Here is a 27,827-nt window from a genome sequence, read left to right as displayed (position 1 = left end):
CATATGTCGCGGCGGAAATGAACCGATAAGAAGCCTCGGCGCAAGCGACACGGACTCGTTATTTTTAGTCGCTTTTCTGCCTCTTGGTTTAATTGGGACGATGAGAATGAATAGCGGAGTGATGAAATAGGAGGGAAAAGGGTCCATATTATAGGGATGGACAAATCCCGATAAATTTTTATCTGAATAATTTTCTTTCTATAATTTCAAATATACGAATTATCTTGATATTCGGATTATCCGAAATTTCAAAATGTGTGCATTTTTCGAACAGTTTTATCCGTTATCTGTTTCAAGGCCTCTCCGCATATTCCTTCATTCGTCAAGTTTTAATTTCTTCATTTCTTCTAAAAAAATCCGTCATCCAATCTCTTCGTTTATCGGTTTACTGATTCTCAGCATATTCTATAAAGATTTAAATTTTTTGCATAAAATAGATCTCTACATTACTAACTACATTGTAATTTACGTGATAATTAGTGTTTCTCGCAAATTTCAGCAATATTTTGCAGGTTTTCTGTAAATAAATTTTCTGCTATGCGAGTTTAAAGTTTTTGATAACATTCTGGTAAATGTAGTATTGTAAAATGCTATTCTGTGTAATTTTCCTTTTGTCATTTTTCATCATATTTTTTTTAATCAATGTTTCGGTCTCTCCTGAAAATCAATTCTGACTAAGCACGTTGACATTATCCATTTTCTAGTTCTTTTTTAGTTTTATTTATTCTAACACGACGTTCCTAGAGAGCTCTTCTCTCGTCTTCAGCTGAAGACATTGATTTTCCCGGTGACGGGGCATAAACAGCACGCTATTGTGATATATTCAATGTTCTTCGTTTTATATTACTATCCTGCATTCTCCTCTCTTCATTTAGGCCTCCCCGATGGAGTAGTGGTAGCGTCATGGCCTTGTAATCAAGAAGCCCCGGGTTCGATACCCGGTGGAGGCACACAGTGGTTCGGATCCCACTTTAAACTGTAGGTACAGTACCGATTAGTCTTACTGTGCATAAAGTGGACTTAAAACACCAAGTCAATCAATCTTCTCTTCATTTTATTGATTTGGTTTATTTTACTTCGCTATTCTGACACTAATCGCAAAAATGATGAGTGATGATACGTATGATGGGAAAAGAACACCCATGCGGGATTCGATTCCGGTACCCGTGGCGTTGTAGCACACTGCACACAGAAAACTAAATGCATCATATCGATCGATGCACCAGAATGCATAGATTGATGAACTAAAGTGTGTGTCATGGCTTCTTCAAAGAATCAGATTCACATTTGATTCATTTGGGTGTATTTTTGTATGTCGTGGAAGAAACACCAAAGTGCATAATTTGATTCAAGTGAGGATTCCTTTCAGTCGAGATGCATTTCAATGTATCATTTCCAGTTGATGTTCCTTGATGCACTTTCCTGCATCTTTTTGGATGATGCACTTAAACGTTTGGTCTGAGCTACAGAGTTTATGTAGCTCGGACGAAACGGTTAAGTGCATCATGAAAAACATGCATTCTGGTGCATCAAAACGCATCAACTGATGCATTGAAGTGCATCTCGACTGTAATACCTCACTTGAATCAAATGACGCACTTTGGTGTTTCTTTCACGACATACAAAAATGCACCCAAATGCATCAAATGTGAATCTGATTCTTTGAAGAAGCAATAAAACACACCTTAGTGCATCAATCGATGCATTCTGGTGCATCAATCGATATGATGCATTTAGTTATCTGAGTGTGTGATAACGACTGCGGGCGATGGTCGCCCAAGTGTCAGTGGAAGTCGTGTTTCTTCACCAACTTTTCCCTCCGCAGCTGGAAGAAAAATCTGGCATAGTTTTTATCTGTCCCTCTCACGACCCCAGCTTCCTCCAACAGAGGCGGCCATTTATATATCTCGGCTGTTTCCGGCGGAAGTTCTGCTTACCCCTTGTGAAGTGTGTTTGAGGAAGAAAGAACTTCTGATAAATACTAACGCTCTGACCTCACACCGGATCATCCGCTCTTAAGAGCATTTTGAGGTTCCAGAGTACAATTCGAGGACATTGGTGTCGCGAACGGACCAGTCATTTTATCTTCCTTGCCCGGGAATGTATTTATTCCAATCTTCCATTAGACAGGAATATAATGAATTCTAACAATAGTGTAAAATGAACTAGGAGTTGAATGGCATTGGGAGTGTCACTATTCATCTCAGCGGCCCCGAAAACTATGGATTCCACACTAATATCGGTCATTTTCGATTATTTTTACATGCCACCCCTTTCCCACCCCACCCCTAGGGGTGCCAGGGGTGTCTTACCCCCACAGTATTCATTTCCAGATTGTAAGTGATACGTGTACCAAGTTCGGTTGAAATCGCTCCCGGCATTCGAGAGTTATGCCGGAACAAACACACACATATACATCTATTTTTATATATTTAGAAGATTTCAAACTTTGCTGATTAGGTTTTGTGCCAGAATAACCGAGTGTAAAATGAAGAAACCAGGGTACAACTTCCACGTTCTACTATCGACGGTTACCGATGGCGTATTGAAATTGTCGCCGCCTTGTAATCATGAGGTTATGGGTTCGATACCGGGTCCTATTCCACTTTAAACTGTAGGCCTAGTCCCGATTAGCCTGTCTGTGCATAAAGTAGACTTAAAGCGCAACTTAAAAACACTCTACTATGTAATCCGAAGAATATATAGTTCTGTGAAAGTTTGTTTTATTCTCAGGTTTAAGGCCATGAGGAAGGGTTTCCGCGAGGTTCTCCCCTCAGCGGCGGCTGGGAGCACTGTTGCCAACATAGCTCTTTTGGAGCTAGATCTGGTTCTTTTATGCTTGGCTGTGAACTGGGGCACCAGCCCCGCTCCCTGCCACACTATGATTCCATCACTAGCTCCGGCTTTAAAGGAGTGACACACAGATTGGCAAGTTGGCGCATTCCCACAACGGATCATACTGGCTGTGGATGCAGGCACCAGAGCCTCGTTAGCCTGTACGAATGCAGTTCCAGCTTTTGTAGTTATTATAAATTATTTTCGCATCATACAGCAGCTGACTGCCCGAGCCTAGCTAGCGAGTCTACCAACAGCATATATCGTGAGCAGGAGGATTAGTGACAGGTGGCAGGCTGAGATGTCGTCACCTGCTCAGTTGTTCATTGGAGGCCTCAAGAGTAGTGACTCGCTCTCAAGCTGCAACTGCAGAACAACCAGAGATATTACTGAAATTAATCTCATTCTACCTAGCTAGCGAGCCTATAAACAGCGTAGACCGTGCGCAACATAGCTGCGTTGAGATGACGTCAGCAGCTTGCTTGCTGATTGGAGGTTTCGGGAGTTGTGACTCGCTTCCAAGCTCTAAATGCTGATACTCCACAAATGTTATTGAAATATGAAAGTTACAATAAAGACACAACTAATGAATATGCAAATGACATACACGGTTGTCATATTATAGGCCCAGATCAGTTGACATAGATTATCTTTCTTATTAGCGGTCCTGTGTTATCACTTATCATCCATGTATTTCCTGTAGTGTAACAGGAACAGCCTTCAAGATGTCAGTTTTGTGAACGGATTTCCAGCGGCGGCTGTTGTTACCTTCCCGCACATCCTGCCACTGCTAGTATGGTTGGGTGGGTCGGGAGACCGGGCGACTGAACCTTGCGTGTCTTGCGGCAAGGCAAGGACACAGGAAGTGTTTCTGGGCCAGACACCTCCGCACGGTTCTCGTGACGATGCCCCTCCTTCCCTCACTGGGGAGACTCCAGGTATGGAAAATCAAAGCGATCCCATTACTGTCCGACCGCGGCAAACGAAACTAGCTGGAGAAGACGAACATACACAAAAGGGGAGGGATCATTCTGTTGTTTTAATAGTTTGCATAAATATAATGAGCAATTACCCATATATGAAAGCTATATGTATAAAAATATAAGAAAAAGTTGGTTTACCGGGGATAAGCGCAGTAACATGGAGAATTCGCCACTGGCTACTTGTGCATGATAGGTTTGTGAAGAGGAGAGAATATGGTGACCCTGGATCGAAGACCTCATGGGCGCTTCTATAAAAACAAAGATGGGGAGGGCCTCCCCGATGACGCAGTGGTAGCGTCGTCGCCTTGAAATCAAGGGGTCCAGGGTTCGATACCCGGTGGAGGCACATAGTGGTTTGGATCCACACAGTAGGTCCAGTCCCGATTAGCCTTACAGTGAATAAAGTGGACTTAAAACACAAAAAATCAAATCAAATCAAAAAAGATGGGGAAGAGCGGGAGAAAAGCATATATATAGGGTGTTTCAAAAATACTTTTACAAACTTTGAGGGCTGGTTCCTCAAACCAAAACAAGAAAAAAAAGTTCATATAAACATATGTCCGAAAATCCTTAGTTTCTCAGTTATTAATGAAAGTTTACGTTCAACGCATTTCAAGGTACAATCCACCAGTTGCCCTTGCAAATAAGAAGAAGCATGTGGTTTATGCATGATGGGGCTCCAGCACCAGTCGCATTGTTCGAGATGCACTGGCTGATATCTACCATGACAGATGGATAGGTAGGGAAGGACCAGTTCCATGGCCTGCACGTTTCCCGGAACTTAATCCTTTGGATTTCTATCTGTGGGGTCACCTAAAACAATTGGTTTATACAGTTGACATTCCCAATGCAGAGACACTTCATCAACGTGTCATAGAAGCCTGCGAAACCGTTTGATACCGTGTGGGAGTATGAGAAAGAGTGCGCCGGTCAATGATCCGACACGTGTATGCGTGTGTTGAAGCAAGAGGAGGCAATTTTTGAACATTTATTATGAGTTTCTGAGTTGTTTTGATTTGAGGAACCAGCCCTCAAAGTTTGTAAGAGTATTTTTGAAACACCCTGTACATATATATATATATATATATATATATATATATATATATATATATATATATATATATATATATATATATATATATATATATATATATATATATATATATATATACACCACACACACACATACATATATATTTCACCCACACTAACAAAATTCCTGGCGTCACCATTTTCCTTAAGGTGAAGAGTGACAATTTGCCCGAGGTCCTTCTCTCTGAGACAGATTGGGAGCACTGTTGCCAACTTAGCACATTTGGTGCTAGATCAGGCTCTTTTGTGCACTTGTTTGGCTGTAAACTGTGCCATCCGCCCCCTGCCCCACTGGCTTCGGCCCACATAGACCTACTTTTGCCATGATTTGCACGTGACGTGATACTGTTATATTGACTGCCTCGCCCCACCCCTCTTATCTCCCTAGCTACTTTTATATAGCCCCGTGACTGAGGTGAAGATGACAATATTGTTATCCGGGAATCCTTTATTTTCGATTTCATACGACCGTCAATAGATTATTGAGATGGATGATGTTGCCGTATTTAGAATGTGAAAACTAAAAATAAATTGTCACCACTTTTAAAGTTACCGGCAATAGCAACGCCCCCCCACCCCCTTGAGAACTAAAATTACCCTGGGAGGCACTTTATCCAGCCTTCCTAAATGTAGCTCCTTGAAAGTCAACTTTAGCCCCATTAAGGTAAAATTTAGCTCTTTTATGCGCATCAGGTTTTGCAACACTGTCAGAATGGCCGTAGGAGGCAAGGAGAAATGCATTACGCTTATGGGAGCATTATTTTATTCGTTTTTCGTTCTCTCGGGAATGTCAAACATCCAATGACGTACATGGAAGGGAAAAGGACACGTTGAACAATGTCTTAGTCGTAGGAAAAGTCGAAACTCTCATTTGATTAGCCGTAACTTGAAGTTGATTCCCCATAAGAAACACATGGGATTTTGCAAATAATTATTGATCATATTTTTCAAACTTTGTGTCTAGCTTAATAATCACCTTAAACAACCACTTCCACCTGCAACATGGAGAGAAATTCGTACTCTCTTTTACAGTCAAGGTTTCTTTTAGTAGCAGCACATTCCAACGATATTGAAATAAATTCCCTCTATGTTGAATCACTGATTGGACGAAAGGACCCAAGGACCTTTGGAAGCTAAAGTCAGGGCCACGAGGGTTTCCTGCATGTGCAGAGGCGTGTCACCCAAATGTTTACATGTTGCAACGTGGTTCCGAGAAAGCGAGAGGAAAGGCAGCCGTCCCATTCGACCTTATCATAGCCACTCGCTTCTGGTACGGGGCCAAATGTATCCCTTTTAAAATTCCGTCAACATGTTGCTTGATCGTGGAAGTTTTCTTGACTTTTATGCAAGTCCAGGTTGCGCATTTGTTGTTCCAGTCAACTTGTGAATACGGTTTCATTTCTTGCTCTCTGATTGGCTGTTGGAAAGTTACGGTGCTGTGATTGTGAGAATATCTTCTTTGCGCTGTACGTTAGGTTAGAAAGCAAGCAAATTTGCGCTGAAAAATAGGAAATAAGATATTCTCACAATCACAGCACCTTAACTTTCCAACAGCCAATCAGAGAGCAAGAAATGAAACCGCATTCACAAGTTGACTGGAAAAAAAAATCGCGTCTAAGTTCTCTGTTCGATGCGCTTTTGTTTGTTTATTTTCGTGCATCAGACTCAGTTGGTTTATTTATAGCGACGAACAGCTGATGCTGCTAGACGGTGCCAGTCAGCAGTCACCCAAGATTGAACGAGGAATTCGCGACAGAGGCGAATTACCGCGTTTACCGGCAAACAAACTTCTCACATAACCCGGTGTTTCAGAAATAATTAAGGGGTTACGAAAATTTATATACCCTGTCCCATTTAACTGTAGAGCAGGGCCGCGCATATCGGCAGAGGAGGAAAATCGAGTGGTGAAAGCGCAGTGTTGCCAACAGTAGCGTGCGGTGATAAATCAGGCAGGGGAACAGGTCACCTGCACTTGCTCCCCCTCGCATGGGTGTCTTAATATAATACAATAGATCAAGTAAAATTCAACCCTTATTGAAATGTCAGAAGTGACAAACATGAGGCACGTTAAAATTATATGACAATAATAATTTTAAAGCAAATGTGATATAATATAAAGAAAACATTAAAAATAAAATTGTTGATGCGCAACAAAGAAAAAATTGATAATATAAATTTATGAGTCATCAGAGAAAGAAAATAATATTTTGTCGTGACCTGTTTCATCTCTTTATTCGTAGATTAAGTTGACGTTTTTTCATAGAGTTGAGTATTCTTGTAATTCAAACTTCCTCAATGCAATAATGGCACGCAGATGGTTGAGTTTTTTCATGACGTTCGCTAGATTAGTCAGGGTGGCTACTGTAGGACCATAGTAAAATTCAAGTATAATTCCCGGTTTTCAAGGCGAACTTTACAAAAATTCAAGCAGATGTTTTCTCTATTTCAAACTAAGGTTTTACCGTCTCTCACCACCCACACACATACACACAAACAAATTCTTATATTAACAATAGGCCTATATGGTTTGTGCGATTCCAATGGATCCAATAATTCTAATTCACTTGGACGGTACATATATATATAATTTAAGGCGCGGAGTTTACATTTGTCATTTCACATAGCTACTCGGCAGTAGCGTGCCGGGGGGGGGTTTTGGTAGGGGGTTATCCCCCCCCCCTTTGGCCCAATATTCCTAAAAAAGAACGTCAATGGTAGGAAAATACGACAAAAGAACAAAATGAGGGCCGACTACCAAGAAAAAGTATAGGTAATCCCTCCCTTACAAAAATACTGGGCACGCCACTGCTACTCGGGACTATAAATACATCTACACAAATGTTACGGGAAATAGTAATCTACGAAAAATTGTTAATTCTATAAGAATTTTAAATTTACCTAATCAACTTCAAGATATATTATTTTGTAATAATCTTCCGTCCATCAGATGGATTGTTCCGCAAAGAACACTAACAAAGTAAACGGATTGGGAGAATTCTGTTTCATTTTCCACGCAGCTTTCTTTTTCTTCCTTGATAAAAATAAAATCTAAACTGTGAAAAACTTGTTTCAGGTCATTAATAAATATGTATAAATTCAATGGAATTGGGATTTTAAAAAGTTGCAATTTTTCATGTCTACGGAGAAAATTTCAAGCAGAATTCACGCATAATTCCCGGAGCCAATAATTCACGCATAATTCCCGGAATTCAAGAAATTCCCGGTGAGTAGCCACCCTGTTAGTAGAAGCATGTAGAAGTTGTTAATGTGACAAAACCCGACCTGTTCCAGACTCCCTTCTCAGGATTAAACAAGGACAACAATATAATTTGCCACTGGAAGAATATCCAGTTAATCATTTTACAGAGTTATAGTAACTCGTTTGAAAATGCCTTGTGTATGATTTCGTTTTAGTTTTTAATTCACTTAGGATGTGTGTTGGTTTGTTGTATTTTCTGCAAAGTTCAATGAACTACAGGCTTTCGTACTCAGCCGGTCGATCATACAACACTCGCAACATTCGCTTTCTTGTCCTGCAGCTGCTTGCCTTGGAACTTTGGTCTTGGGGTTGGTGGAACAGGTGGATGTGAGCTGTTCCCTCGGAAGCTGTTTCGCAGCGTTTAGCCAAGGCATTTAGCAGACGCTTAGACTGTAGAAGATTTTTTCAGTTCGTTATGAATGTCAGACGCAAGTTCTCAACGAGATTAGGAAGTTATGGACTTTCTACACTCCAAAGTATCACTTATGACGCGATTAAACTTCAGCACATAGCAAAAACTGGAAGAAAATTGAATCCGCAATATCTATCTGAGGGAACAGCTAGAGCGTTCAGCTTCCGTGGTGCCGTGGGGATCGTTTACTTTCGCGCGTGGTCGGAAATACTCGGCTTCAGACAGTAGAGGGCATGATACTAAGAGACCATGGTAGAGCATGGGGTGAGAACCATGATGCGTTGGGGGTAGGTGACGTCAACAAACGTCCAGCCACGGTGAAAGATTTTGTTCAGTGTTACTTTTGGAAACGTTGATTTCGGGAGAAAGAAGTGTTCTATTATGTTAATATAAATAATTTAAATAGCCCAAAAGCGCAGTAAGTAGGAGGGAACAGCCTGTTCCCTCTGTTCCATGGAGGGACCGCCACTGGTTGCCAACCGTACGGTCCTGACCGTACATGTACGGACGTACGGTCCAGACCTTAGTCCGTACGCTAAATGCACGGCTTGTCAAAATTTGCTCCTTTAGTTTTATCCCTAATATTTCCCTAAGAAATTCTTGAACCAATCGTACGGACCTGGAGACAAAAATACGGTCCGTTTGTCATGTGCGTTCGGTATTATCCTTTTCAAAAGTTTGCAACGCTGCATAGCGAAGGAGGAAATCGGGTAACTCCCGTCGCCCATTACACAATCTCGTTTCTCTCACTGTCCATTGGTGGAGCCGTCTCGCGTGACTTCTTGCGCAGAGACTTGTTCTCGTTCACCTGGTCTACAGTTAGCTGATACAGGGCATAGTACCACAATACTTCTTCTTCTTCTTCTATCTAATCTAACCTCATGCTAATGAAATCACGTCACGTCAGCCAATCGCATTGCTTAAAACTGTTGTGGCGTCAATCACTACCGTCGCCTAGCGGCAGAAATGTGAACCCTCAGCTTAACAAAACATAGACGTACAAACTATTTGCGTTCCTCTATCTTTCTGCGCTGGGTTTCATTAATGTAAGTTCAATAGTTCACTTGCAATACATTTTTGTAACCCCTCAATTATTTCTGAATCACCTGGTATTTAAATCGCTGTGTGAGTGTGCGTGTGGACGTTGTGTTGGACTTGGACATTGAGACTTCATGTTGCCAACTGCAATCAAGCATGTACATACAAGGTAACCAAAAAAGGCATTGGTTCCAGAAATTCCGTTCGGGAGATGTGAGACTTTCGGATGAACCTCGCAGTGGACGACCACATGTGTTAGATGACGAGGCCCTGAAAGCAGCCATCGAGGAGGACAGTGGTCTAACGTGTGATGAACTTGCAGGAAGGTTCCATGCTTCCGCTGAAACAGTCAGACTGCACCTGCATGGGATAGGGAAGTCATACAAGTTAAGCAAGTGGGTACCCCACACATTGTCGGCAGCCAACAAGAAACAACGAGTGACAGCCTGTTTGTCCTTGCTCACTCGGCACCTGAACACACTCATATTTGATAGCTTGCTCACTAGTGACGAAAAATGGGTCCTCTATGACACTCCCAAGCGTACCAGACATTGGTTGTCGCCACGTGACCCTGTTCCTCACACCTCAAGACCACCTCTGCACCCACGAAAGGTTATGCTCTCTGTATGGTGGAATTGTCGGCAAGTGGTGCATTACGAGCTTCTTCCACCTGGTCAGACCATCACTCCTGACCTCTACTCTCAGCAGTTGCAAAGGGTGCATCGTGCATTGCGGAAGAAGGAGAGATCCTTCAGCAACTTGGCTGGGAGACACTGTGCCATCCACCATATTCACCGGACCTTGCACCAACAGATTATCACCTGTCTCATTCCCTCGACACCACCTCCGTGGGAGATCCTTTGCAAATGAGGGAGACCTGAGGAACGCACTCACGGACTTCTTTGCATCCAAGCCCGCCGAGTTTTATCACCAGGGTATTGTGCAGCTGCAGGAACGTTGGCAAGAGGTGTTGGATGCTGATGGAGATTACTTCGAAACCGATAGGTACGTACCGTCTACTGTATTGCTCTTTGTTTATCACTATTCTAGAACGGCAAGAACTTTTTTGGTTACCTTGTATTTAGGGGGTGTCCAAGCGCCACTTGTTATTTTCACTGAAATTCAATCAATGATATGGTTGTTCCAAATATGTGTTTATTTGGTACTTTTTACACATAAAATGTTTCTGAATTTAAAATATATGTTTATTTTTTTTTAAGTTAAGGCAAGCAACCTAACCACACTAACTCAGCGTAAGTATTAGATAGGCCTACATTCTGAACACTAAGGGCGCCTTGAAACGAAAAAGTTTGGGAACCACTGTTCTAAGTGACATGTGCTGGTGTGCTGTCTATATATGTTTGTGATTGTCCATTCATCTATTTCATCGTATCATCATTTATCCTTTATTCATATACAGGGTGTCTCATAAGTAATAGCACAAACTGACACAGGTGAAAGTACACGATAATAGAAGCAAAAAAGCCTAAGTAAACATGGGTCCGCAAACGAGCAGTTTTCGAGAAAATTGCGAATGTGTGGTTACAAGCCGCCACTGACCTCATTGTTTGTAAACGTCGTCCTAGTTGGTAAAATGGTAATGTGTGCGAATGTGTGGTTAGAAGCCGTCACTGATTGCATTTTGTAAACACCGAGTGCTTTACTTCCGAGGTTTGCTCTTTGTTTACAAAACAGAACATTTCCGAGAGGTGGCGTTGTAATCAAACAGGATGGATACAATCAGTACAGATAATTGTACATGCTTATGACCAATTCCGAAATGAACCGGGGGTGTTCGAAAGCATTTTACCAACTAGGACGACGTTTACAGACAATGAAGTCAGTGGCGGCTTGTAACCACACATCCGCGATTATCTCGAAAACGGCTCGTTTGCAGACCCATGTTTACTGAGACTTTTTTGCTTCTATTATCGTGTACTTTCACCTGTGTCAGTTTGCGCTATTACTTTTGAGACACCCTGAATTTAAGAGTGGCTTCAGTTATCTCTACTTGCATAATATGAAAGCAAGAACCAACGGTGAATGCCATTTAGTACCCTCGAAATCCATATAAAACATTGTTATTTTTGTTTTCTCTAAAAAAATATTATACTAGAGCAGTTAATGTAACCAAATTTGTGGAGGGGGCTGGGCCCGGTGAGCTCATGTCCGGCTACGCCAATGCTACCACTCCCATACAGTGGCAACGCCCCTTCTACACGTGGAGAGTGACGTCAAACAATAAATACTATACGGTTGATATTAATGGGGCGTGACATTTCCACGTACGTTCACACATTCGAGTACTTTCGTGGTTTATGATTGTAATTTTCGCTTCCTGAGGGCCCTTTCTTAATAGTACTGATTTTCCGATTTCAGGAGTTTATGAGTTATTATCTGTGGTTAGATTCCAGTGTTACTTTTAAGGGCTATTTTAACGTGCATAGACCATTAAAAGACAACTCTATTACGCTCAGTTGACAATTTTTGGTTTCTAAAGACGCTAAATTACCCTTGACATTGGCCTTGATATCCGCCATTGAAAGGTATCTTGGTACGCTGCTTTGATAACCGCAATGGTGACGTATTCTAATGCGTGAATGATCTCAAACAGGAAAGAATGGAAAGTTACTGTTATCATCTTGGCATTTTCGATCCCAGATAGGGCCATTTGTGATTTTACTATCATTTTAAATGAAAATGATTTTTTAATATTCCGTTATGGCAACACTGTTTACAAGGAAACTGTAAGGTAGAATAAACTCTTAGGAGCGACCGCCACTACGCTCAAAATCCATTCATTTAACGGATGCCACATGTATCGCCGATATACAAAATACTTCGAAGATTGCTATTTATCTCCAACATCACGGAAGAACATCCTCTGATTGGCCGGAGCAATTTTGACGTCACTACTTATGAGGCTTTTTCATCTGACCCGCCTTTCTGGCATTGGCGCCTTGTTCGCATTGTTGCCGATTTATCTACGAAGAAACTTCGGCTTCAGAATTAATTGTATCCCGCTTGGAGTTCAGAAACCTACTGAGAGACACATAAACTGACTTCGGTATGATGTATAATTTTCTACGGTGTGCACAAGGACGAATAAAACCTTTGAAAATGAATGATATATATGTGGACAAGACTCTTCTGGCTTCCCGCCAAGAAGTCACGTGGATGACGTGGGCGCTGTTGCCGATGCACTTACGCCTTCTGCTGTTTTGGCGGCAAGACTACAGAGTTATGCCAACATGGACGGTACCTAGGGCACACACACGACACACCCACACACATGAAGAGTATCTGTAATTTATTTACTAAACAAGATCTTTACCTGATAACGTTGCAGTGAAATTGATCATTTTCAAAGCTCTACGATTCTTGTTTAAACACTCACTGTCATCATGGCAGTTTAAAGGAACAGTATCTGGCGGGAGAGGGACAATCGCTTAATTTTAGACGCCAAGATGGGCGTTCGCATAATTTTAAATGTCAAATGGCATGAACGCCAGTTACTCTTAATGTGCTAATTGACGATTTATTGTTAGTTTTATACGTCTCGAGGGGCGATCTCGTAATTCTAGACGCCAAGATGGGCGATCGCATAATTTTAGATGTCAAAACGCATGATCGCCAGTTACTCTTAATGTGCTAATTGACGATTTATTGTTAGTTTTATACGTCTCGAGGGGCTTTCACGTAATTTGAGACGCCAATAAGGGCGATCGCGTAATTTTAGATGTCAAAAGGCATGATCGCCAGTTACTCTTAATGTGCTAATTGACGATTTATGGTTAGTTTTATATCTCTAGGGGCGATCACGTAATTTTAGACGCCAAGGTGGGCGATCGTATAATTTTAGATGTCAAGTGGCGTGATCGCCAGTTACTCTTAATGTGCTAATTGACGATTTATGGTTAGTTTTATACGTCTCGAGGGGCGATCTCGTAATTCTAGACGCCAAGATGGGCGATCGCATAATTTTAGATGTCAAAACGCATGATCGCCAGTTACTCTTAATGTGCTAATTGACGATTTATGGTTAGTTTTATGTCTCGAGGGGCGATCACGTAATTTTAGCGCCAAGATGGGCGATCGTATAATTTTAGATGTCAAATAGCGTGAGCGCCAGTTACTCCTAATGTGCTAATTGAAGATTTATTGTTAGTTTTATACGTCTCGAGGGGCGATCTCGTAATTTGAGACGCCAATAAGGGCGATCGCGTAATTTTAGATGTCAAAAGGCATGATCGCCAGTTACTCCTTAATGTGCTAATTGACGATTTATGGTTAGTTTTATATCTCTAGGGGCGATCTCGTAATTTTAGACGCCAAGGTGGGCGATCGTATAATTTTAGATGTCAAGTGGCGTGATCGCCAGTTACTCTTAATGTGCTAATTGACGATTTATGGTTAGTTTTATACGTCTCGAGGGGCGATCTCGTAATTTTAGACGCCAAGATGGGCGATCGCATAATTTTAGATGTCAAAAGGCATGATCGCCAGTTACTCCTTAATGTGCTAATTGACGATTTATGGTTAGTTTTATATCTCTAGGGGCGATCTCGTAATTTTAGACGCCAAGGTGGGCGATCGTATAATTTTAGATGTCAAGTGGCGTGATCGCCAGTTACTCTTAATGTGCTAATTGACGATTTATAGTTAGTTTTATGTCTCGAGGCGCGATCACGTAATTTTAGGCGCCAAAATGGGCGATCGTATAATTTTAGATGTCAAGTGACGTGATCGCTAGTTACTCTTAATGTGCAAATTGACGATTTATGGTTAGTTTTATACGTCTCGAGGGCGATCACTTAATTTTAGACGCCAAGAGGGACGAACGCCAATTAATCTTTTGATATTTGAGGATGTATTGTGTTGTTACAAACACACACACACACACTCACACACGTAAATGTTATTTCACTTCTAAATCCGACCTTTCACACAAAACACAGAGAATAGATTGCCATTTACCTTTAGACCTGTTAAGTCTGCAAATTTGTTCCGAAACGATTTCCACGTCCAAAGGGAAGAAGGCATCTTTAACAGTCTTTTCCGTAGCGACAGGGGGCAGCACAATAGCATTAGCCACTGAACGATGCTTGCACAAACTAGGATCTTTTATAACAATCTGCCAGCAACTTACGCACGTCCTTCCCCATTACCAGATAGCTAATCAATTGTTCTCACTTGCGCAGACAATTGCCATAAAACGTACGTGTAAATGTAAAGGAATATTATCAATGTCATCATCGCATTACTTTTTATTGCATCTTGGTAACATTTACGGCAGGCTTATCTTCGTTAATGCAATTGCATGCCGTTTTCTACTTTTTTATTATTTTGCCCGCGAACACATATCTGCAGTGTTGCCAGCGTGGTATGCTTGTTACTACAAGTTACACTTTAATAACTATATTTGCACTACCAGGGAGGCACTGCTCCCTGCAAAATGTTCACGTCATAACATAACCAGACTGCCAGCGTCGCTTCCACATGCCTCAACAGAGGTGGGCGATCATTCAATCAGTCAGGGGCGGCCGGTCATAAGGACGATACGGACGCCGCACTGCCGTGTGCAACCGCAAGTGAACAAACATTACATTAACATTTATATGTTAGCTTTTACATTGTCTGAATTGCAAATATTCCATTGCTTATAGATCGTTGGTTAGTCGGTTCTATATTCATTCTTCCGCGACAATTGCAAAGTTTGCACGCCACCGTGCGGTGGAATACGGAACTTCGAGAGAAATGTGGCGGGGCGCCGTCCTCCCACTTTACGAGACGTAGAGCATTCTCAGGCGCGGTCGCGAGGGGTAAGAGGCGAGGGAACTGAGGGAATAACACGCACCTGATCTGTGGCTGGGAGGACGGAGGGTTTGTCGTCCGAAACCCACCCCCTAGGCGAAACTGGCCTTCTCTCCGGAGAACGGTAAACAATGAAGAGTTGCCAGATGCAATGAAGTTAACGTAAGAAAGAAAATTACCAACCGTTGAAAAAAATTATTCTGTATTCTATAATGTTATTCATTTATGACATAAGAGTAGAGCAATAAATAACGCAATTTCCAACGAGGAAAGAAAATGTCGCTAACTGAAATAACTGAAAAAGTACAGACTCTTGCATGATTTTTGTTATTTACCGTCGCTTTCTGCTACTTTTCGGTAATCACGACGATGAGGATGAGTGATGATGTAATGAAATTGATGGAAGAGCACTCACAAAGAACACACATACCCATGCCGGGATTCGAACCCAGGAGCCCTGGCTTTGTAATGCGGTATGCTAGCCACGGAAGTCGGCTATAGATTCTTGTTACACGCAAAATTATCGTACATATGCGTTGTATTTTTTCTGAGTTTAGTGAAAAGTATATTTGGATTACAATGATGTGGAGTACATCATGTAGGTTTAAATACGTGTTTTGATTAGCACGTTTGAAAAAATTCCTGATAATGTGACAAAGTTCTCCAATTTCTTTTCAAGGCGGATGTTAAATAAATTAGAAACTCGTCATCTAAACTCACCAAGAGCCGCTACAGGAACCTGTAAATTACAAATTTCTTAAAATTTGTCAAAATTGTCTGGCAACCCCGAAGCAATAAAACGACTCTTCGGTTAGTGCTGTAGTTGTGCATTTGTCGCGATGAACAGTGTGGAGAAGTTTTTCTACCGTCTGGATGAAAAAATAAACATAAAAAATCTAGTCCGAATTTGAATCTAGAACAAGTGTCAAAGAAGGGAGGTCGTGAGTTCACTCGCAAATTTCGCGTTGAAGGACAGAAGGATGAATTTTAGTTACAAGCATGTCTGAAGATTTCTGGTAAGTTTGAAGTTTTTACTTTAGAGCTTCTGGTGACGCAGATATCACCTTTCCGGTGAGATATTTATTTTGGTGCCCTATTTCACATATCAATTGGTCATGTTGGACAGGAGACATTTTCTCTGTAACTTAATTTTCACGATCAATGCACGTAAATATTCGTCATTGTGCTTATCAAGTTGTGTAAAAATTAATATCCCTTCTTCTGAATTTTCCCCTCTGTAAAACGACTAAATCTGTTAGAATTCTATTTCTTCTTCCATCTTCTTCGCATTAGCGTTAAATAATTATTCATTTAAAACGTGTAAAACATGATATTCGGTAAACACGAACGTATCAATTCCTTATCACGTTGGCTGTTATACGAAATTCATCATTTAAACTCGCATTACTAGTAGAGCAAATTTGTGCCGGCCCCCGTGGCGGAGTGGTTAGCACATCGCGCTACGACGCCAGGGATTCCGTGTTCGAATCCCGGCCTGGGCTTGGATTTTGTGAGTGTCCATTCATCAATTTCATCATATCACTCATCCCCATCTTCGCAAATTAGCCAAATGTGGCACAAAAGGCGAAGTAAAATAAAGCAAATCAATAGAGCAAATTTGTGAGCTATCGCCCCTCCACTTTGGATCACCACGGGTCGCCACTGCAATCAGTTACGGGGTGACGCGTGGTCAGCACAAAGAACTCCCGTCCTTGTTGCAGGTTTTCTATGGCCGGGTTACGGTACTCATTCGTAGATTCCCAATTTCCTCACAATGGTGGGTGGCCATCGGTCACTTACACACAGTGGCGCAGGAACGTTTTTCATTTGGGGGGGTACAAAATTCATCCTCCCATATATATATATATATATATATATATATATATATATATATAAGAATGTCCTGTTATTTAATGCAAAATATGCATATATATATATACACAATCAAGTGTAGGAATAATAATAATAATTAGGATAATTATATTTAATTAAATTAATATATTAATTAATTAAATATGTACATTAATTAATATTGTATTGTTATTATTACATGAATAGGTAAAAGATAGTAAAAGAATTGAATATTTATTGAATAACAAAAAAAGAAGTTAGATCCAATTATGGAATTGTAAAGTTCCTGATTAATATTTTATGGATATTATCATTAGTAGTGTGCATAAATCATTGGAATCCTTCAAAGCCGTATGAGCCAAATTCCTTGTATTCCAATAAGTTCAGCGGAGAAAACCATCGAGTATACAGGGTGCAGCAGAAATAACTCCCGGATTTCATTCGTGAATAACAAAGCAACGATCGATGTTATGCAAAATTTTATTTCACAGTTGGAAAGAACAAGGATTACCATTTTGTTTCCCATATGTACCGAGACAACTCCATGAACTTTTCCACTTTTTTGAGGAAGACTGCACGCAACGCAGTTAATGTAACGTCTGACCGTTATGTATGGATGTTACGCAACTTCCTGCAGCCGCAATCAAACGAACGCGGCAAATTGGCTGTGTGGTTTCAACAGGATGGTGCCACAGCACGCGTATCGATGAACGTGCTACGTGAAATGTTTCCAGGGCGTCTGATCTCACTTCGAAGTCACCTTCCATGGCCAACTCGTTCCCCCGAGCTCGCACCCTGCGACTTCTTTCTGTGGGAGTACGTGAAGGCTAAAGTTTACCAAGGAAGGCCGAGAACAGCCAATGATCTGAAAGATGGTATCGGACAGGAAAGAGCGGCAATACCGACCAGACATAACTAGTAGGGTAATGCAGAACTTCAGGGCGAGACTTCAGAAATGCGTACACTGTGCAGATCGGTATTTGGACGATATCATTATAAAACAAAGTCAACTATGTCACACAAAATGGTGACTTGTGGAAATTTTGACAAAAAATAATTGGAACATTTTGTTCCTTGTAAATGTGGAATAAAATAGTAAACCTTTGTTGCTTTGTAAATCACAAATGATATCCGGGAGATATTTCTGCCGCACCCTAACTTTTAATTGTTACGCTGTTCAAGCATGGTGTTGGCATTGATGGAAATTGAGTATAACAAATGCTAAACAATTATATCTTGATAAATTACTTTCACTACTTGGTAAGTCTTTCGGAGGGAAGGGGTCCGAACCCCCTGGACCCCCACAAAAACGTCCTTGAGACCTAGGTATAATGTGAAGCCATGAGAAATATTCTCTATTAGAACAGCACACAAGAATGTCCTGTTATATAATGCAAAATATGCATAAATATTTTTCATTGTTTTTGTCAGAATTTAAGTTGTTTTTTTTAAAAAAAAAAACAAACAACAGATTTTAAAATCAGATAACAATTCTGAAACATATAAGGCTAAGCTCTGGACCTCATTCTGGGCTTATTTAGATTTCACGGAACGGAAAATCAGGAGTGAGGGGGATCTTGAGCCACCCCAACCAGCAATAATCATCTCCCACCCACTGGATATAGAAACTACATTATATAGAGTTCCACTTCAGTTTCGTTCATTATAATTTTAAAAGTCCCATAAAATAAAATAAAAATATCTTTAAACAATTTATGGCAGATGTGTACCACATCCAATGCCTTTTAGAAGCCATGTATTTGGTATTTTCTCAGACATCTATAGGGTGTTGTATTAAAAAAGAAAAAAATGAGTTCAGATGGTTCCAATCAATTCGTAAGAAGTCTAACTTTGAAATATTTGTGAAAAATTTGACAAATCATTTATTTGTAATATAATTAGCTGTACCTAATGACGCTCTTCAAGTACTGAAAGTAATATCATTCGGTACATTTACAAAACCGAAATCCTTCAGCTCTCATATGTAGCAAGGAAAGCCATACGCTCAAAAGTTTATTTTTTCTTTTCAATCTTTGGTGGACAATGTGAAGAGCCGGCCAAGGTTTATTTTCGTATGTAGTGGTATTAAATGCAGATACGTACATGCGTGTGTTTTAGGATGAAATGTCAATTTCTCGTTTATGTGAAAAGGTAAACTTTAATGTAAGCAGAAGCATGTGCGCGTCACAGTTAAAGATTTTCGCATCTACAAAGAAAATTTTAAAAAATCCCACCTTGCCGGACTCCGTGGCGGAGGGGTTAGCACAGCGCGCTATGACGCCAGTGGTCCCAGGTTCGAATCCTGGCCTGCCGATGGGTGTTATTTTTGAGTGTCCATCACATCATATCATCATCACTCATCCTCATCTTCGCGATTAGCCAAAAGTGGCAGAAATGCGAAGTAAAATAAACCACATCAATCAATCAAATATTCCCATCTTACTCCCAGAGACCTTGTAAATCCAATCCAAAATCTACCAATAGAACCTGCAGTGAGTCTCAATTATCTCGTGCATTCATCTGACTAATGTAATTTTCTTACAATTTGACTTTAGAGTTTAACATAAAATAGCGTTGTGTTTGTGTTGCTTTCAATATCACAATTAGATTTTAAGCAATTAATGTCCAATTATAAGTATACCTAATGCATAGGTAAAAATACTCCCCCCCCCCCTCTGATAAAATCGCAAATTGCACCCTGTTTAAATGTCTAGGAAAGATTTCATTTCACCTAGGAATGATATCGCGATGCGATGAGTTGAGAATTGTCAGAGCCTCATTTCGTCTCCTGTATGGCGAGGTCCTTCTCGTTCTTGTTTGTTTTTATTTTTCTTTCCATTTCCACTCTGAAGTTATTAAAACTTATTCCAATTTCACCTCATTCTCAGATAGGCTAATCGGCACTCTATTTTTTAAAAAAATATATATCTTAATATATAGGTTTAAGTATAGTTTTCCCAACACCCTCTTACAAATTTATGAAATATATGGGTGAGGTAGAGGAGTACATTGTACCCCCCCCCCCCCCCAAGTTGGTCTGTCGTGTCTCGTCTCGTTCGTGTAAGTGTTCCGTTTCGGAAAATTCCATTATAAATATTCAAAAGAAAATGGGGTCAGTCATATACTCTTCTGATGAAGATTTGTATCTTATCTTCGAATCGACGCGACCACTGCTTTAGAAATGTGTACCCCCCTTTACGCAAAGCCCCCTTTACCCCCCTTTATCGTCTGCAGCGTAATTGTCTGAGAGTCAATCTGATTCCATCGTTCCACACACATTTTAAACAATTTTCATCTCCTTAAAGAGGTTTCCAAGAACCTAGGTCAATGAACTAACTAGTAGCAAGCACAATGTAGTATAATAAGTTTAGAATTAAATGTTTTGAATTTCTGTGGTAAGGACTATAATGCTTAAAATTTATAAACAATAATACATTATTTTATTGGGCGAATTGATAATAGGTAATTTTAACAGTAGCACCTTCCGTCTGCTGTCAAATTACCAAAGGGGGGTACAGGGGGTACAACTCGATTTACGGATTTAGGGGGTACAGTACCCCCCTTCAAAAATTTGCGGGGGTACAATGTACCCCTGTACCCCCCCGTTCCTGCGCCACTGCTTACACAGGCCGAAATCTCAGGAGAAAAGTTCCAGGAGTCTCGAACCAGCGCCCGTTCCTTAGCCCGAGCCCAGAGCCTGATGTCTTAACCGCATGGTCACGAAATGCGGTACGAAATGTCCACGTACTACCCCCAAAATTTTTCGTGGTTAACAGGAAATTTACTTTATTATTATTAAAAGACAGTATAAATATTAACCCTCCCTTCACTGTACATATATGAAATGTCATTATATGCGAGAAAAAATATTGCGCTGCGAAGTTCAATAGAACACACATATAACACCCGAAATAAACAGCTCTTAAAGCCTTACTTCACCAGGCTAACATTAGTTCAAGAAGACCCCAACAGATGGCAATTAAAATATTCAACCATTTACCAAATGATATAAAAGCAGAAAGTATGACAAGTTTCAAAAATAAATTAAAGAAACTATTAGTTAATAAGGAATATTATAGCGTTAGTGAATATCTAGATTGTAAATTATAGAAAGTTTGTAATTATATATTTTTTTATATGAACTGTACTGAACCCTCCAAATACCAATGTATATGGAGTAATAAAATTGCAAAATTGTATTAATTTTAGGCCTGATCCGATACCGATGCTTTTAAATTTTAATACAGTAAAACCTCGTTAATCCGGACTAATGGTTGGGGGGGGGGGGGGGTAAGTTGACCGGTTTAACGAAAGTCCGGATTAACTGCCTAAAAGAACAGTAGAAAGTGCATTAAATCTCCGTTTATAGCAACAAAACACGTTTATTATGATGCATTTAAAGGCCATAGGTCTACATACACTATACAGTACAGTAAAAGGTAAAGCAATACGACAATGCAGTGCTTCTAAACACATTTAAAACCTTGCATTCTGCTTTTCTTTTTTTTGCCTTTTGCGAAGTCCGACTTATCGGAGTCCGGATTAACGAGGTTTTACTGTAGTTAAAAGTTGTTCAAAATATATATTAATATTTGTGTGAGTATTCCACTACAATTATAAGCATCTATCTACTACAGGGTTTCTACCAGTGAAGAAAAAGTCAAGAAATCAACAGGTAGGTCAAGAAAGTCAAGAAAAAGTCAAGAAATCATGTTTGTGATCAAGAATTTTTTCTATTTTTCTTTTACAGTACTGTGAATTTAATTTGTTATGTACCTGTAGTTGGATTTGATATAATTGAATATTTGGAAATAAAAAAATGTATTGAGTTGTGGTTAATATTTGGTCACTTTGTTTCTTAAGAGTTACATTCTTGTATGCGATCCATCCTTTATTGTACACGTATGGAATAACATTTTAGTTTATTCAATTGTGAACACCGTGCACTCGTCATATATGGTGTAACTCGATGTGCCTATCGTGCTGTATGTATCATAAAATGTAAACTCAACAGCTAACCGAAATGTTCCATGAAATGCTTTCGTGTGAAGTGCTATAAGATTTTTGGAAGCATTTACATAGCAATTATGCTAGCAAAAATGTTAAAGGAAATGCTTTTGCCTAAAGCCGGCTTAAGTGTGCACTTACATAGCAAAACGTTTCATTCAACGTTCGTGCATCAACTTTAGTGATTTTCGTTATAGATGTCAGCAGTGGATCGGATCCGCAGTGTGGGCTCCACATGCAGAGCCCTCTGACGGCAAATGTTGAAAGTAAGTGGTGTAGTCCTTTCGTGCTCTTGCAGGGTGGTCTAAACGAATTGGCAGCTTGATTTCAGCTTGATTTTGACACTGGCGCTTATGGGAGGATTAGTTTTTTAACCTCTAGCACCGGCGGCTCCAGAGGAGGGCGGGTTACGATGGTACGGCCGTATCCCTGTTGTTTCACGAACGCCGGGGCGACATGAAGGCAGAACGTATTTGGATTTTATTTACTGAATGCAATTTTGGGGTAAACTTGTTGTTGTTCTTACGCATATTTCTTGCTATCCAACTTCCACGTTGCAAAGTTCCGACTAAATCACTTTGGAGATATGTAAGAGGAAAAATGACAAAACATCGTTCCATTTGTTTCGTTTTTGTTTTGCTTGCTGTTTCAATCAACTGTCAACAATAGTTTAAACAGATTCAACTCTCCCGGAGTTCCCTCACAACTATAATGCGCTGCAGCTTAAATCACACTATCGCCGCAGCTCACCCTTACAAGAAGAATTTAGTGACTTCACCAGTTTGTTTGTGCAATGAATATACTGCAACTCCAAACCACATTATATTTCAATGCAAACTTTATGAAACTTACAGAGAACCATTTTTGCAGGAATTGTACAGGAGTGGACATCAAGCGCCACTGACACTGCCTTGTTTACTGACTTCTCCTTCATCCTCGGTAATCTATATTCTTACAAAATATCTTAATAAGTCTAATATAATTCTGTAAAAGTGTAATGAAATTTGGTAACTATTTATTATGAAAGAAATAAGTGTGAGTAAATATTATGTGCATACATGTACATAATACCAATAGATAAATTGTTAACTGATGCATGGATTTTGTCCACAGCCAATAAATATTATATATATATATATATATAAAAACTGTCAACAATCGCACGGTAAGATCCATTCTCACTTTTAGGAATTAAATTGTCGGTGTTTCGTTTTCCGTTCCTGCTTCATAACGCTGCAGGAAACTGTTCGGAATAGCTACTGGACGTTTTTGAACATTTTAATAATCCGCAACAATAAGCAGCACAATAGACATTTTTCATTAAATAGTTCGTATTATTGCTTCCCTTCGGATACTTAGTTGTGGTCTGGTAGTGAGTGAATCGCATGCATTACCGCGTTTGGTAGAACCTGTCCCGCTTCCCGCGCTAGGGAGCGCTCAACAGTTTCGGTGCCAATGAGAAACGAGGAAAAAATCGTCTGCTGGGCAGCGAGGAGCGAATGGAAGCCAGAAGAGAGGCGCTTACGTAGACGCTGTTGCGACGTTGCGTATTTTAATTGGCTGCCTGGCTTTGACTTTCCCCAGCACCGAGAAAAGCCAGGGAGCAACTAGCGCGGGAAGCGGGACAGGTTGTAACAAACGCGGAGTACGGTCTTAACAGTTTGCATATTTCTGAATTTTTCTTTCTGGTTTTCCGTTTTCGCATCCAATGAAAATGAGTAGGTACAGCAAAGAAAAAACTGTCAGGGGTAGAAAATAGGAAAGGTAGTCTGAAGCATTCTAAATCAGGTGAATTATTGAAATCATTGAAAAACGGCCTACTTCTAGCGAATCATTTTTGTACACTTTTCCGAAAAGTATCATAGTGAAAAAAAAAATGCTATTCGAGTTTCGAAACTAGAGATATTGACACTTGAATTTTGGATAACATTAGTTATGTCAGGTTTAGTGTTGTTTTTGTCTTTGCTTCTCTCCTGGCTTTTTGTTTTGAAATCTGATGTTATCAATCTGATGGCATGTTCTGCCATACATGCAGAGCTTTCGGATCCAATGTTGTATTTTCGAAGGGTGGCAGCCAGGAAGCTTTTACAGTAAGTGGGTGTAGAAATTGGCAGAAAATTATAGAGAAGCTTGCAGGCCACCTTAAAAGTGAGTGCCATAGAGAAGCAGAAGAGAAACTCAATTTGTTCCTGAGAAAAAGGAGAATTGATGCTGTATATTCCAAAAAGTTCTTACGTTAATAATTAGGGCTCTGAAATTGAGAAAAAATCCTTTTTTTTCCTAGTGTCCGAAGACGAGGCTAAATATAATATATGCTCATTTTGGGTCATTGTAGGCCAGAAAAAGGTGGGTTTTATTTGTCCTTTTTTGCCTTTTTCGGCTTTTTTTGGCTTATGGGTTCTTTTTTAGCCTCTTTTTAGGTCTTAACGGCTTTTTTTTGCAACTTCACCTTCTTTCGACTACGTTTTTACTGCCCATTCTCAATTAAAATCATCACCTCTTAAACATCCTTTCTGTAGTAAAGAAATAAAAAAAAAAGAAAGAAATATATTTGAACCATCCCTGAAACGAGAGAAAAACATTTTTGGACGACTGAAGCAGAACTTGTCTGGAAGGTCGCGATGTAAGTGGCAACTTTCTGTTGTTTTGAAGCTTTCAGTTTTTTCGCACTGTGTTCCGTACCACCAGAATTTTGTGTTTTTTTATACATTAAACATGTAATTAAAACTGAAGTTATTAATTAATTTGGATCACATTTATACGTCTTTTTTTCCGTTTTTAGGTCCTTTTTTGACATTTTTAGGTCTTTTTATAGGTGTTTTTTTTGGCAATTTATAGGTCTTCAACTTCCGAGCCCAATTAATTATACTGTATTATTAAACTTAAAAAAAATCGTCATATAGATACTACATATAAAATTGCTAGAAAAATTTAGTATAATACATTCTACTAGAAGAGAAATCCACGAGCAAATTTTATTGTACAAAATTATCAATGGATCAAGGGAAAAGCAGGAAATTTTAAATTTATTGAAATTCAATGTGAACAAAAATAGGTTACGCACTTACGCAAAAATAGATTTGCTTTTGCACTTGTTTCGCTTTTGCAGTAAATTGTACATTAGTCACGTCAATTGGTAAAGGTTGTACAAGTATATAAAAGATGGTGAAACTGTGTAATCGATTTTCATTCTATATAAGTACAGGGGGAGCGCTGTTTTGCTTATCGTACCCCTTGTTCACGAATCCTGAAACCGCCAGTGATCTCTAGGACAGTGTTTCGTTGCAGAGCCCTAGGGAGGGACAACTCGAGTTCTCGCCCGAGGCTCCACGATTCGGGGGGCCCCGCGCTAGATAAAAATAATTGTTTGTGTACGGTTTATTACGAGTTTATAGGACGCTTGTGCTTCCAATTAAATTAAGCAACTACAGTAAAACATCGTTAATCCGGACTAATGGGGGGATAAGTTGACCGTTTTAACGAAAGTCCGAATTAACTGAAATAACATAAGAGAACAGTAGAAAGTGCATTGAAACTCCGTTTATAGCAACAAAACACGTTTATTATGGTGTATTTAAAGGGCATAGGCCTAAATACACTATACAGTACAGTACAAAGTCTGCGGAAAACGAAATTTCATCCGTGGTTGACTGCCTTTTCTTTTGGAAGTTCTCTTGTTGACTTCTAGCTACCTTTAAATCCTTGCATTCTGCTTTTTTTTGTGCCTTTTGCCTGTCCGGATTAAGCTAAGTCCGGCTTACCGGGATCCGGATTAACAAGGTTTTACTGTAATTTGATTTTTACTGACTTTATGGATTGTTTATGATTGTACGCTGTTGCCGTACTTTTCAATTTCAATATGTGGAGACCGTGGGAAGGTGCTTGTGCGCGGAGGGACAAGGTGGCGTAGAGTAGATGTGTGGAACACTGTTCGTTGGATGTGAATGTTGCAGCTGGTGGGCGCGTTCCGTGGACTTCAAAACCAGCCGGTCGTTAACGTAGCTAGCGCGTTGACTATAATTATTTCCTTAATTTCAGAAACCATTCTTACCAAAATAACTTAGGGCCTACTGTACTTGAAAAGTCTGCATACACGGATTATCTGAATATACGAATTTCGAATTATCCGATTTTCCTAATCTTCCCTGATATAAATGTCATTGGCGTGTCCAGGGGGAAGAGGGTTACGCATACTCTTTTAGTAGACAACCCTCATTTTGCCATATTTTCGTGCCTTTGACATTTTGCCCTTGCAAATGGCTGGGGTTATTTAAGGTCCAGCAACCTATAAATTCTATTGGGTTTAGCAACAGGACCGGAACCTTTTCTCTAGCACTTAAATTCGGTCCAAGTTTCATATTGTTTAATTTCTATTCGGAACTTTGACCGTATTTATATTGATACGGAAAAAAGTTTCCTGGACCTTATTTAAATTTATTTGGATTCCTGGACCGTATATAAATTGATCCGGATTCCTGGACCTTATTTAAATTGATCTGGCAAAAAAGGTTCCTGGACCGTATTTAAATTGTTTCAGAAAAAAGGTCCCTGGACCGTATTTAAATTGTTTCAGAAAAAAGGATCCTGGACCGAATTGAAATACCTTACAGATAAAAAGGTTCTTTACGCTCCATAACGTAGGGGAAGGTGGGGGAATGGCGCTCAGCGGGCAATGGCGCTCACCCCTCTGTAGTCGTTACGGAGGGTGTAATTGAAGAGTAACCCGTGCTAACATCTAGAACCCAGTACTACGAGGCACCAAACAAAAGGCGGCACATGTGGAGTTGACTTTTAAGAAGCAGGGTGCGAAAAACGAATTCGTCATATTTTGTTATAAAATTGGGAAGGAAAAAAGTGCAAGGTAAGTACGTAGACGGAACGTATAAGCTAGAGTCTTGAAAATTTTACAGATATAATAATAGTATCTCCTGTTTATTTCTTAATTATTATAAAGTAAACATTTGAGGTTCTTCATGAGACGAGAAACAAATAACATATTATGGCGCCTATCGGGTAATGACGCTCACGCTGTTTGTGATGGGAACATGAAGGGTGCAAAGACGTTTCTCATAATAAGCGTCCCATGTGTGCATTTTTGTGCAAAATTGTGCTCAATTGAATTTGTATCTGCATATTAATAAATATAAGTACTTAAAGATATAGTTTCTGTATAGTACAAAAATGGTATTGATTTTCTGTTAGGATGATTACTGAGTGCCATTACCCTACTAATAGGGCAATTGCGCTCACACGCACATTGTTACTTTTTGACGTTTACAGAAATAACTATTAACGACAGGGAGCAAAGTAATACGCAGAGATGTACTACAAACATTGCTTTTTCAAGCCCACATTTTCTTTTTGTTTCACTGCGTACAGTTTTTGAGATTTTTAAAATCTTCCTTAGGTGGTCGCAATTCCCCCACTTTCCCCTATTTACGCTTGCTGATTTTCTCTCCTGGACCGGAATTGAATGTATTTAAAACTCCTGGATCTTTAACAAGCCTGGCTAAAGGGGGGTTATGATCCCCACGCT

The 27,827-nt window shown here is 40.0% G+C and overlaps 1 protein-coding gene across 5 annotated transcripts in view; it reads right to left on the bottom strand.

The window, feature by feature from the left end:
- Positions 1-27,827, bottom strand: part of LOC145981493 (solute carrier family 2, facilitated glucose transporter member 1-like) — a 214,414-nt gene that overhangs the window by 118,294 nt on the left and 68,293 nt on the right. Inside the window, exon 1 of one of the 5 annotated variants that reach the window (XM_083114759.1) lies at positions 14,597-14,750. The exons of the other annotated variants lie outside the window; for them this stretch is intronic. Within the exon in view, the coding sequence (XP_082970885.1) occupies positions 14,597-14,707 (111 nt within the window). The 5' untranslated portion in view covers positions 14,708-14,750. Of the gene's footprint in view, positions 1-14,596; positions 14,751-27,827 lie in introns of those variants that run through there. 5 annotated transcript variants of the gene reach the window in all.

The sequence above is a fragment of the Lepisma saccharinum genome, chromosome 29 (genome assembly GCF_977018435.1).
Source record: "Lepisma saccharinum chromosome 29, izLepSacc3.1, whole genome shotgun sequence".
NCBI lineage: Eukaryota > Metazoa > Arthropoda > Insecta > Zygentoma > Lepismatidae > Lepisma > Lepisma saccharinum.
Note: the sequence above shows the minus strand (reverse complement) of the source record. Positions and strands in the feature narration are given on the sequence as shown.